Here is a 12,317-nt window from a genome sequence, read left to right as displayed (position 1 = left end):
ACTGAAAGCTGCTTTTTTTAACATCTTCTGTTGTAAAAGGAGCTCTCAATTTTTCATTCATTTCAACCGAGACACGTGGTTGAACTTTGTTGAGAAAAGCAGGATCCGTGGCTTCAACCTCAGAAGAAAACAGATTACTAAAATAATCCAAAATGATAGGTTTTAACTCTTCTGTACCTTCCACCCAGTAGTTGCCATTGATCAATAATTTTTTGATGAAATTCTTCTTTCGTCTAGCAGTTGCAAAATTATGAAAAAAAGGAGGTATTGCGATCTCCCTCCTTTAACCAGTTTGCACGAGATCTCTGCATCCACTGAATCTCCTCTTGTTCTAAAAGAATCTCAATTAATTCAGCTAGTTCTTTCGCTTTCGCCTCGCTTTCATCCGTTAAAACCCCGCTGACAGCGATATCAAAATCCCGCTGGGCTTTCCTTAGCCTCTTCCTGGGTTTCATGAGTACTGTGGCATCCCAAGCATGGAGAGCCTCCTGCAAACGGCCCAGCTTTGCCTTGACGCCACCCCCATCTCCTTCTCGGTCCGCACCTTGCCAGGCCTCTTTGACTACATCTCTGAAAGTTTTTTCGTTTAGCCATTTGGCCTCAAAGTATTTCGGTCTAGGTTTTCTTTGTGAAGCTTCATCTTTATAATCAGTGTCTACAGTACCAGGATAGAGTGCAGACCACGATGGTGACACAACAGCCCGGTCCAGGCACTCACTTACTCGGCCTCTCTTCCAGGTAAAAGGATCCCCAATGAAGCCAATATCCTCTAGATTGCAATCAGAAAGAGCCTCCTGAAAATCATTCATGTAGCGTGGAGGTCTGGGACGTCCACCATCCTTTTCATGTGAATATAAGATTTCATTTAAGTCTCCAATGACTAACCATGGTACGTCATGTTGATCCTTGAGTTCTCGCATTTTATCCCATGTTTTATATTTATCCTGCCAACAAGGTTCACCATACAAACCAGTGAGTCTCCAAGTTTTGTCTTGTCCACCACCACTTTCACATCAATATAATTTGGCGCTGAAAAGAGCTGTTGTATTACCACTTCCTTTCCAAAACAGAATCAATCCTCCACTTCTGCCATCACTTGGATTTATAAATTTGAAATCCATCCCAAGCCTTCTTCTCAAGCACTCAGCCGGATAGTCATCGAGATGTGTTTCCGACAAGAACATCACCTCGGGGTTCCATCGCTTTCTAGCATCAGAAAGCGCACGAACTATCAGGGTGTTACCCAGGCCCTGACAGTTCGAAGCTAATATCCTCATTGCGACTGGACGAGCTCCTCTCGGGAACTCGCCGATCCTAGTGAAGGGGAATCAGTTCCATCCTTCTTTGTTCTTTTCGGTTTGTTGTTATCCTCATTGCCATCCTTTCCATCTTCCACCTCCTCCATCGGAAGAGTGTTTCCCAGCAGTAGACCCGCCGGTTCAGTAGTGGTAGCATTGCCATTGGTTCCTACAACGGTAGGTATCCCTTCTTCAGAGAATTGTTCAGCTAGATTTCTTTTAGTTCCTGATATCAGGTTCCCATCATTGTCAATGTCCATATCTTTGTCCTTCATAGGGCTTGTTGCCGTGTCTTTTAGGCTGGTTCAATAACAGCATTACCATCCACAAATGGGAGAGCATTGTGTCTCCAACTCGACTTATTACCATCACCATGACCAGTCGAGCCAGGATGGCGCCCAACTTGAGCACCACGACCACCACCCCGAGCATCAGGGAACCTCCCTCCTCTACCGCCACCTCTCCCGGTATTACCTCCTCGCACATACCACGTCTCCCAATCCGCCTTCATGAAATCACCCCAACCTAGATCCTTCTCCACATATTCACCAGAACCACATTCTAGATGCAAGTGCCCTATATATCCACACGTTGCACAGAATCTCGGCATTTTTTCATATTTCAGAAGGAAAACCTCTCTCTTGCCCTCTCTGCTCATAGACACAAATCTCTCTAGCACGTTATGAACATCAAGCTTCACCTTCACTCGAACAAAATTACCTGCACCATGAACATCGTCTGGACCTCTTCCACCTTGCCCACTTTCTTTTCCATCATATTGGTGATTAGAGCCTTACCACGATAACCCACTTGTAATTTCTGAATTCGTACCCATGTCATAAAGAAATTTAGATCAATCAGATATGGATCAGTCAAACCATCATACTTCTCGATGCATACCACGAACTGTCAGAACAGCCACGGTCCTCCCTCCTCAACCTTCAGCCAATCGCCGAGACAGAAGCATTGTACAGTAAATAAATTTCCCTCTATGTGCTGGAATCTGATCTCTTGGGCAGGGCTCCACGCCACCCGCATATGCTGTTCAAACATGGACGCACTGAAGTAATTAGTTGTGTGCACCCGAGCTAAGGCCATCCACTTGAGCCCCTCCTTTGGAGCATCCTCAATCTCCTCAAACACTACGTCGTCGAAATCACCTTCGCCGATACCCAGTCTATGGAGCATATCGTCGATCCCCTCTTCCTTCCTTTGACTAGAGCCTCCTGGCCAATTGCCAGAATTCGAAGAAGCCGCCATCGGACCAGCAGCCGCACCTTGCTTTCCCTTGCCAAACCCTACCCCAGGGAGATGTCCAGCGAGAGAGAACTGCAGACTGAAGCCTGCCGCGAGAGGCACCGATCCCACCGGAGATCAGTCAAGACCAGAGACCTTAGGAACCCCGACGTCGATCAAGACCGGCGGCGAAGGCGCAAACCCTAGTCGCCTCTCACGTCGCGAGAGCCGCTAGGTACCGATTCACTCCAAATCATCAGCACGCCACCTATGAAGAAACAGAATTTGGGGCATGACTGCTTCTAGTAGTATGCAGTAGAGGCTTTTTACGGTAGGGACAAACACTAACCATCAAAACCAACTGATCAAACGGTTCGGATTTACCAATACTTGTTGCCCCAACCAGTAGTATTTTATCACCAAAGGGTAAAATCGGGAGATGACAAAACAAAATCTGGTAACACAGCCGACATGACTTTCTCGCTTCCGTAATGTATGGACCTTCCATATGCTAGTTTCTTAATATTTCACATAATAACTTTCCTGAACTAACTTTCCTTATACGTTACAGAAATTAAATGGGTGGATGCATAGCTAGCAAATCTAATCAATGCTGATACAATTTCGCAGGGAAAAGATATAGATCCATGATTATCTAGGTGAAAAGTGTGATGGACTTCTGATCAGTAAATTGTATTTTTCATGTTAGAACCTATTGTATCAAGGATCAACACATCTCTAGTTGATCTATACATACAAATATGGGTGTGTCTATGTCTTAGTCGACTATAATTTTCTTAAGTCCCTCAGAAAAGTGCAACTCGGATCAGTTGCACTTTTCTAGTAAAAAGGTGTAATTGCACTTTTTTAACAGAAAAGTGCAACTCAAGTGCATTTTTGTGGATGATTGAGACTTAAGGAATTCTCATAGCAAAACCGTACAAATATTACTGCCCATCGTCTAGCAAGACCTTTGTATCCATGAGTTAGTCAATTCATGACTTTTTGTCACTTATCTCTCAATGACAATACATATATACATCAGTACCCTCTCCGTTCTAATAAATACGGTTTATAAATTTAGTCCAAAATCAACTTTCTCTTGACTAATGTTGTAGATAAAAATATAAATATCTGTGGTACCAAATAAATATTAATCCCTCTAATTCATATTATTTGACACTAGTATTGATATACCTAGAACTAAAATATGTCTAAATATATCTATATTAGAGGCAACTAATATGGATTGGAAGGAGTAGTAGATTCACTTGTAAATATAATATTTATAATATTTTGTATCATGTTATAGATATCTTTTATTTGGTAAAAAAAAGTAAATTTTGACTTTCAACTAAATTTTGTTTTCTCGGGTGCTAGTTCACAAGTTCAAGTGCACAGGTACATTCACCTATTATCACGATTTTAACTTTCATTCAGTGGATTAAAAGATGGTAGGTCTGCACCTTGGTGGAGCCAGCTCGTGATTACCAGAGTTGTAATCGAATCTCTTCCAGATTTTTTAGAAGAAAATAGAATACCAAAATATTAGTTACCCAGAATACCATGGTTCAACACTACTAGTTCGCTTGACAAGTAAATTGCACCGTAAAACAACCCATGCAGTAGTGCGGAGAAACCCACGCCACTTTTGAATTCCACCATTTCCTCATTTCAGATTTCAAAACTTATACTCACTCCGTCTAACCAAAAAAGGTACTCATTGTTTAGACATAGACGTATCTATCACTAAAATATATTCATATACATCCGTATCTAGATAAAGTTGGGATAACTTTTTTAGAAACGGAGCAGTACACCATTTGGAGCAGTCCCTTTCATCTCGGCTGCATTATTGACTTACGGATTTGCTAATTCTCAGGCGCCTGAGAATTAGTTAAATCTCAGTCGACTAAATGGATGTTCGATTTGAGCGCTAAGATTCGCGCTATGTTCTGTCGTTCTCATGCCGTGTACACAGAAGACGTGGCTTGTAAGTGTGCTGGGCTGTGTGTTTTGTCCGGCCCATTTGATTTATACATGTACCTACCAATTTTGACTTTGTTCTATGCATGTGGGCTATTCATCTTTTCTTGCTGAGCTATTCTACGTGTGTGTGCTTTGTTATTGTGCATGTGATGTCCTGTTTTCATCTTTAAACGGGCAACCACGATGCTTGTTTTGCCGGGTGGTTCTTTGTTGTTTTCTTGTGTCATTTAATTTCTGAATTTTATGATTATTTTTTGTAATACTTTATTTTTGTTTTTATTCTATTTTATTATTTTCCCCTTTATATATTTTCTTTTTTCTCATTTTATATTAACTCTATTTTTTCTGAGTTGCACGTTGGTTGCAACTGTGATTTTTCCAGTTGCACATCGGTTGCAACTGTGATATTTCTATTTACACACAGGTTGCAACCGTGATTTCTCTAGTTGTATATGAGTTATAAGTGAGATTTTTTTTAGCAACAGATGAGTTGCAACTGATATTTTTCTAGTTGTAAATGCGTTGTAATTGATATTTTCCTAGTTACAAATGTGTTGCAACTGAGTATTTCCACTTGAACCTAGGTTGCTACTGACAATTTTTACTTGCACGTGGGTTGCAACTGCAATAGTTACATGTGGGTTGTAACTGCGATTCTTTCCAGTTGCATGTGAGTTGGAACTCTGATCTTTTCAGTTGCACGTGGGGTGCAACTAAGATTTGTTCATTTACATGTGTGTTGCAACTACAATGTTTACAGTTACACGTGGGTTGAAACTGTAATTTTTCCAGTTACACATGGGTTGAAACTAAGAATTTTCGCTGTTACATATGAATTGTAACCACGAATTTCTTAGTAGCAAATGTGTTACGACTGATTTTCCAAGTTACTTGTCTCTCAGTCTCTAGTACGTCTCGCCGCCGCGGATCCGGCCGTTTCCTCCCCTCCGCCGGCTGCTTCGGCAGCGGGAGGGTGGGGGAACGCCGGATCTCGGTGTGTAAATAGTGTAGGGCTTGCTAGGTCTTCAGCCGGCGGCGTTGGGAGGGCGGTGGCGCTGCCGGTGGTGTGTTTTGCAGGTGGAGATCTTCCCCTTCGACGACGGCGCTCCGGTGGAGCTCCGAAGTGGATCTGCTGCCTCCGTCGCGCTCGCAGCTCTGGGCAGCTGCCGTGGGCGACTTCCCCACGCCGGAGGTCGAGGACGACGGCTTCGGCTTTTCAAGATCCAGATTCAGCTCGAGTTGAAGCAAGCGTGCGATGTGGCTGGAGGAGTAGGATGGAGGCTCTTCGGAGTTCGAGTTCCGACGACTTCCCGTCCGCCTGGAGACATCTGCCGATCCAAGGACTATGTGGCGATGCGGCGGCGGTGCGCCGTCGGTGCGTTCTACTTTTCGTCGGTGGCTTCGCTTTACAGAAGAAGGGCTTGGTTGTAATCTTATGTTTTGTGGAGGTCCTTTCTGTAAATGTCTTGCTTTAATGGTATGGCTGTTTCTTCGCAAAAAAAAAGCGTAGAAAGAATTTTTTTTTTTTTTTTTGAGGGGGGCGTAGAAAGAAATTGGTTCGTGTATCCAGCCTCCAGCATAATACATGACAAAAATGGCCCATCAACCTGAAGCCCAACAAAACAAAACGTATCAGGCCAGTAGTTCAGGTAATCGATCGGGATCCATTCAAAAGAAAAGAACTAATCGATCGGGATTTAGCTAGAAGCGAGAAATCAGGTCGACTGAGAATTATTAATTCTCAGTCGCCTGTGACCTAGGCGCGCCCATTGACTTATTGTTTCGCTGTTCTGCTAATCTTAGGGATATTCATTAGGGAGTTAGAAAACAAACTAAAACGTGTTCGCTGAACGGCCCACGCCAACCTGTAGCTGCTAGGTCCTGCAAACCGGCGTGATATATGTCTACAAAATTCATCCGGTGAAATTGTCTGAAGATATAGTATGCTTCCTTGCTCTTTTTCGTTGACCCTTCCTTATCGCGTGCCTCATCGTCCTTGACGAGATATTTTTCGATCTCTTGATATTTTGTAGTAACGTGGTGTTTGTGGCTGCGACGAGGACATTTGCTCTGCAATTAAAAGCGTCGCCATTCATCCAAACCTCAACAACCAGGACCTGTTTTCTGTCTCACTCGGTCATGCTGGGTTCTAGCCGGGTTGGTACGAACTTGGTAGATACGGTAGGATCCATCCGGAGACTAACCCAGCGGCAACTAATGTGGCACGGATGTAGCAGTTTCTGTACCCATGAAGTTGTGACATCCGAGGTAATGGAAGTTACGCACCAAGATCATACACTATGTTAAGACCAAAGGGATGGTGGAGATGCAGAGACATTGTCTCTGATGCAGACATCCATTGATACAGATGTTTCTCTCCAGGCAATGCTAGCGTGTGAGGGGGAAGAGCCGCTAGCTGTTCTTTTGCAATTCCTCAAGCATACGCTGAACTGGTCATTGCGGGGCAAATGTTGGGCTTTTACACCCTCCAGTGAGATCTACACTCCTTCTACATGTTACAAGTTTATGTTTAAGAATGTGAATGCATCCCCACTGTTTAAGAAACTCTGGGAAAGTAAAATCTTACATAAACAGAAGGTGTTCGTTTGGTTGTTCCTAGTTGACTGACTAAATACTCTTGATACGATGGATAGAAGACAGTGTAGGTTGGACTCCGGGGTGAAGTGTGTGATTTGCTACCATGCACAACATGAGACAAGGGACCATCTATTCTTCAACTGTATTTTTACGAGAAAATGTTGGAGTAAACTTGGCATTATATGGACTTCCAGCCAGGGTACATCTAGGATGTTTGAGATTGCAAAACAAAGCTTCAGAGGCCCAAATTCTTTGAGATTGCAACGTGTGGATTATGGGGGATGTAGAAGCAGCGATTTAATATATATTTTTATTTTTGAGAGGAAAAGAGCAACCCTAAGCTTGGAAGGCTATCTTCAAAAAAGACGTAGGACTTGCCCATACCATAAGGGGGCTTTGTCTATTTGGCTTGAGATTTTCTAATCACTTTTCTCTCGTTAGATTCCCTCTGTTTCCTTTCCTCTAGGAATCACCCCCATGTACATATCGGTGTAACACTTGTGTGTTCTTTTGTCCCTTATGTAGTAAAATGAAAAATCTACCGTACAGGATTACAGCATTCCCCTGTCTATTAGGCGTCTGTTGGCCGAGACTTTCCAGCCGCTTTTGGACAGGCTTGCTGACAAATTGCCGACATGGCGGGCATCCATGATGCCGCAAGCCGGACGTTTGGCGCTGATCCGAGCTGTGCTCGCGGCAATCCCGCTGCACCAGCTAATGGTACTGGCCCTGAACAAAAAGACCCTCAAGTAGATCAACAAGATCCAGCGAGGGTTCCTTTGGGTGGGCCGGGCAGAGGCCAATGGAGGTCACTGCCACGTGAACTGGGCTAGGGTGTGCCAGCCGCTTAACCTAGGGGGGTTGGGGATCCCCGACCTTGCACGGATGGCCATAAGCCTTAGGGTGCATTGGCTATGGAGGATGCACACGGACCCCCAACGACCATGGCGCGGGCTGGACATGCAGTTCTCGAAGGCGGAGCTGGACATCTTCGCGGCCTCCACCTCAATGACAGTGGGTAACGGAGAGTCCGCCCTCTTCTTGGAGGACCGTTGGCTGGACGGCAGGTCCATCAAGGAGATGGCGCCAGAGGTGTTCGCGCTGGTTCCTAAACGGCGCAGGAAGGTGCGTACGGCGCGTCAGGCACTGGTAGACCGCACTTGGATTCCCGACATAGCTGGAGCACCGAGTCCCCTTGCACTATGGCAATATGTGCAACTATGGGTCCGACTGAGGGAAGTCCAGCTTTCGGAGGAACAAGACACGATGACCTGGTTGTGGACGACGGACGGCCAGTATACCTCCCATTCTTGCTATGAGGCCCTCTTCCAGTGGGGGATCACCTCAGCATCATGGGAGTTGAACTGGAGATCCTGGGCGCCTCCTAGGATGAAATTCTTTATATGGCTGGCCTGTCTGGACAGGTGTTGGACGGGTGAGAGGCTGGCGCGTCGTGGTCTGCCACATGCGCCCCGCCGTGTGACCAATCCGAGGAGACTATGACACATTTACTCACTGGATGCTCATTCTCCAGGACGATCTGGTTCGAGGTCCTCTCGTGGATCCAATCCACCTCAGGGCCTCCGGCTTCGGAGGGGGACTTCGTGGAGTGGTGGTCGCAGGCGGTGCGGACCGCTCCCCGCCAGTTGCGCAAAGGTACATCGTCGATGATCATGCTCACAGCATGGTGGATCTGGAAGCACCGGAATGCTGCGATCTTTGACAACGCACAACCTTCGGTGCCTTCCCTGCTCAACGACATCAAGACCGAGGCGCAACAGTGGGCGAGCGCGGGAGCCCGGGATGTCCGCCAGATCCTACCCTAGACTAGGTCTCCTTTCTTGGGTCGAGTTGTAGTGCGGGGTGTTGGTCCCTTTGTGGACATGTACATATAACCTTCTTCTATCTATCAATGCATCGAAACGCAAGTCTTTTGTATTTTCGCGAAAAAAATTAATTACAGTAAAAAAATAAAAATGATAGAACCACGGTTGGTCTATCGTGGACCAAAACTAAGCGATGCACGAAATCTTTTCCATTGTACTAAAAATTAAAGAGATAATAACTGTGTCATCCAAAACAAATAGAGAGTGATGTTTCACCTCTTTGGACTAACTACATCAGTTTTCACAGACACTGGGTTAATTTTCTCTAATAACAATAGAACAATAGTTTCCATCTAGAAAAAAAATAACAATAGTACGACTCCTTTCATCATGCACAAAGAAGACACTCAAGGAAATTTGTTGGGGATAGCAAATATATATTCCTACGTCTCAAGGGATCCATACAAGAAGATAAGAAGACATCGTCGAACAGGTGATGTGCGGCTCGAGTTGTACCTAGACACTTGACCTCGTTCAGGGCTCCGGTGAGCAGCGCCCCATGAAGGATCGAGGGAGAGAGTGCAGGGCTACGGAAGGGGGTGTTGTGTAGGAGCGGCCTAGATTTGCATTCTTTGATTCTTGACTGTGGCCGAGACAAAACAGTTGCATAGTCTAGATCGTGCAGAGCAGGTGGGGAGGGGAGCGTCGTGCATAGCCGACGGCGATGTGGGAAGAATGGTTAGCACGAACCGATATGCTGGTTTGCAGTCAGGATCTGCTGGATCAACCCACTCTGGGTCATTTTATATTGGCATAGATTTTTGATATCATCATCATGTTCGGTGGTTCATTTTTTTCCACACATTCGTCCCAAAACTGTACATGATGGCCCAGTTTCAAACTTTATTTTATTGAATACTTGTCTCGGATTTCACTTAAATGCTACAAGAACACAATGATAAGTTATCACTATATTGATTTTTTAAACATATATGTGTTGCCTCGAACAACTTTATTTCCAATATATAGGCATGCTAAATCCACAACAGGTAGAGGGTGGGCACCATGCAAGCCTATCTAAATATATTAACTAATATTTTGAATCTCACACATCATGGTGATGGGGGAAGGAAGGGAGCACAACAACAGTCGTACTTATTATCCGGCCGAAGTCGGCAAATTCCTTCTCCGCCAGAGCTGTCCCCGAAGCAGTGCGTTGTGCATGAATTATAGTTACATCCCGCAAACTCCTCACACTTGGTGCTGCCTGTTGGTTCTATTACCACCTTCATCTCACCTGCATTCATTGTCACACATATCACAATTAGCATATGTGTCAAAACTTCATACTCTCATCCTTCCATGAAGTTTGTCTTAACTCTATCTAAATTTGGATGTATCTCTAAATTTAGATAAAGTTAAGACAAACTTGTCTAGAATGGAGGAAGTACGAAATAAGTAATTCTTGAGTTGATAAACGATACACACGTAGATCGTCCTTGGATGAGTAGCTGGATGAGATAAAAATCGCTGCGACAAGAAGGAACACAAGAAACTCTGATATCGATTTCCTTAGAATGGCCATTGTGTTAAGAAAACTGGGAATGGACTTTTGGCTCTTGTCCTTTTGGTAAGGCACATTATATAGAATTGCCGGGGCATGTAGAATGGTAAAGAAGGCATGCCTTCATGTTATCCAGAGAAAGCAATAGATATAAGTTATACCATGCATTATGTCTTATTGTCATCTCTATAAATTAATAACAATTAATTAATTTATAGCAAAAATTAATTCGCTAAGGAAAGACAGATGGTACAATGCATAAAGTCTTCTTTTATTTTCTAAGGGATCATCCCTTAGTTAAGGAAAAACAATTTTTTATTTCTCTCTTCTCCAAGTAAGCAAAAAAATTCTATGTGGCAATTCTAAGAAAAGACTGACGTCACCTCATTGTACATGCCCTCTTATGTAGGATATGTGTCTGATTTTATTAATAATTGCAAATTATTTTTCTCTCAGTTTTTTCTCCATCATTTAGAACATTCCTATTTATACCTTTACTATTTATATCTTTCCTATTTATACTCTTCCCATTTATACCTTTCCTATTTATACTCTTCCTATTTATACCTTTCCTATTATACCTTTAATAATGAAGTATTTTATCAAGTTTTAATGATATACCTATTTTGTATTTCTTTTGTAAAGAAGTCGTTCTTATCACTTACCTTCTTGGCTTTCTTTTCACTAGTATCACTAGAATCGGTTTTCGTACACAGTTTAGAGCTAGTTTATCCATCCCGCACCGGCCCATGACGGGCCGGCTACTGCCGAAAATAATAACTGTCTCCAATACTGCAGCTATGAGTGGCCGCTTTCATTCTTGGTTGGCTCACTCATACAACAATTTGTTTGTTAGGTGCATTTTCATACAAGAACTTGTAAAATGTATTCCCGTGGTACACAAACTTGTACCTCATATGCAATTTCATACAAAGACGCTGCCAGGCTGACACTTGGCGTTGTTAGGCTGGAAAAAGGCATGAGACCAGCAGCACACATTTAGTAGGAAACCCCCTGTGTTTATTTCTAAGCTCAAATAGCCTTTCCTTTAAAACAGCAAATTCCCAAATCTTCTCTAGTACGACGAGGTGGGTGACGAGCGGCGGCGGAGTGACCGGGAGCGGCGGCAGGACTACGGCGGTCCAGCGACGCCAGTCTCCTGCCTATATAGGGGGCCGTGCCTGATCCGTTTTTTCGACATTTTAGGGAGAAGGGGAAATTTTCATCTCCCTCAACCAGGTTCTAGGAGCCCTCGTTCGATTCGTGAGTGGTTCGGAAGCGATGGCGGATTCCCGCACGCAGGTGAGAGGCGGAACGTTCCATCCCTATCCTCTTGCTTCCCGTCTCGATTTGGTGTGAGATTTGTGCGGATTTGGTTCCAATTTGGACGTTTTAGTTTGGGTTCTTTCCAGGAAAGGCCGAGGCTGAGGCGGCTGGAGTTCGTGGACGTGGCGACAGCGCAGGCGTATGCGGCGGTGTGCATCGTGGCCCTCTACGCGCTCAACAGGGAACACGCCGGCCGGCTCAGCCCCAGTGTCGACGCCGTCGACTCAGCCGTCTATGGCGTCGTTGGTCTACGACTTTTCTGCGACCGCGTGCAAGGTAGGGTCGATCAGTTGGTATGGTCGCCCTCGTTTCGGGCAGTGCTGCTGCAGCGCGGATGTCTCACCAGTTGAGTGGTGCGCAGCTGATTTGTTCACTTGCCGCGGTAGTGATGGTGAATCACACATGCAGACGGGCTCTTGCACAAATTTGATTTTGTTTACTATATAGCATTCCAGCGACAACTACTGTTGCTGTACTAAA

At 44.6% G+C, this 12,317-nt stretch overlaps 1 protein-coding gene and 1 long non-coding RNA gene across 2 annotated transcripts; both read right to left on the bottom strand.

Annotated features, from left to right (window-relative positions):
- Positions 1 to 248: 248 nt before the first annotated feature.
- On the bottom strand, positions 249 to 809 carry LOC139835776 (uncharacterized). The gene has a single exon (XM_071825640.1). The coding sequence runs from the start codon at positions 807 to 809 to the stop codon at positions 249 to 251; it is 561 nt and encodes a 186-aa protein (XP_071681741.1).
- A 9,094-nt stretch (positions 810 to 9,903) lies between these two features.
- On the bottom strand, positions 9,904 to 10,550 carry LOC127330554 (uncharacterized). The gene is made up of 2 exons (XR_007869327.2): positions 10,436 to 10,550; positions 9,904 to 10,244 (listed from the first exon to the last, which is right to left on the bottom strand). It is a non-coding gene; the product is annotated as an uncharacterized lncRNA (long non-coding RNA).
- Between the last annotated feature and the right edge of the window lie 1,767 nt (positions 10,551 to 12,317).

The sequence above is a fragment of the Lolium perenne genome, chromosome 2 (genome assembly GCF_019359855.2).
Source record: "Lolium perenne isolate Kyuss_39 chromosome 2, Kyuss_2.0, whole genome shotgun sequence".
NCBI classification, from domain to species: Eukaryota; Viridiplantae; Streptophyta; class Magnoliopsida; order Poales; family Poaceae; genus Lolium; species Lolium perenne.
This window is presented reverse-complemented; position numbering and strand designations above follow the sequence as displayed.

Bases quoted from the DNA above. Each gene is read 5' to 3' on its own strand.
- LOC139835776 (XM_071825640.1), bottom strand. From the start codon at position 809: ATGAATGATTTTCAGGAGGCTCTTTCTGATTGCAATCTAGAGGATATT.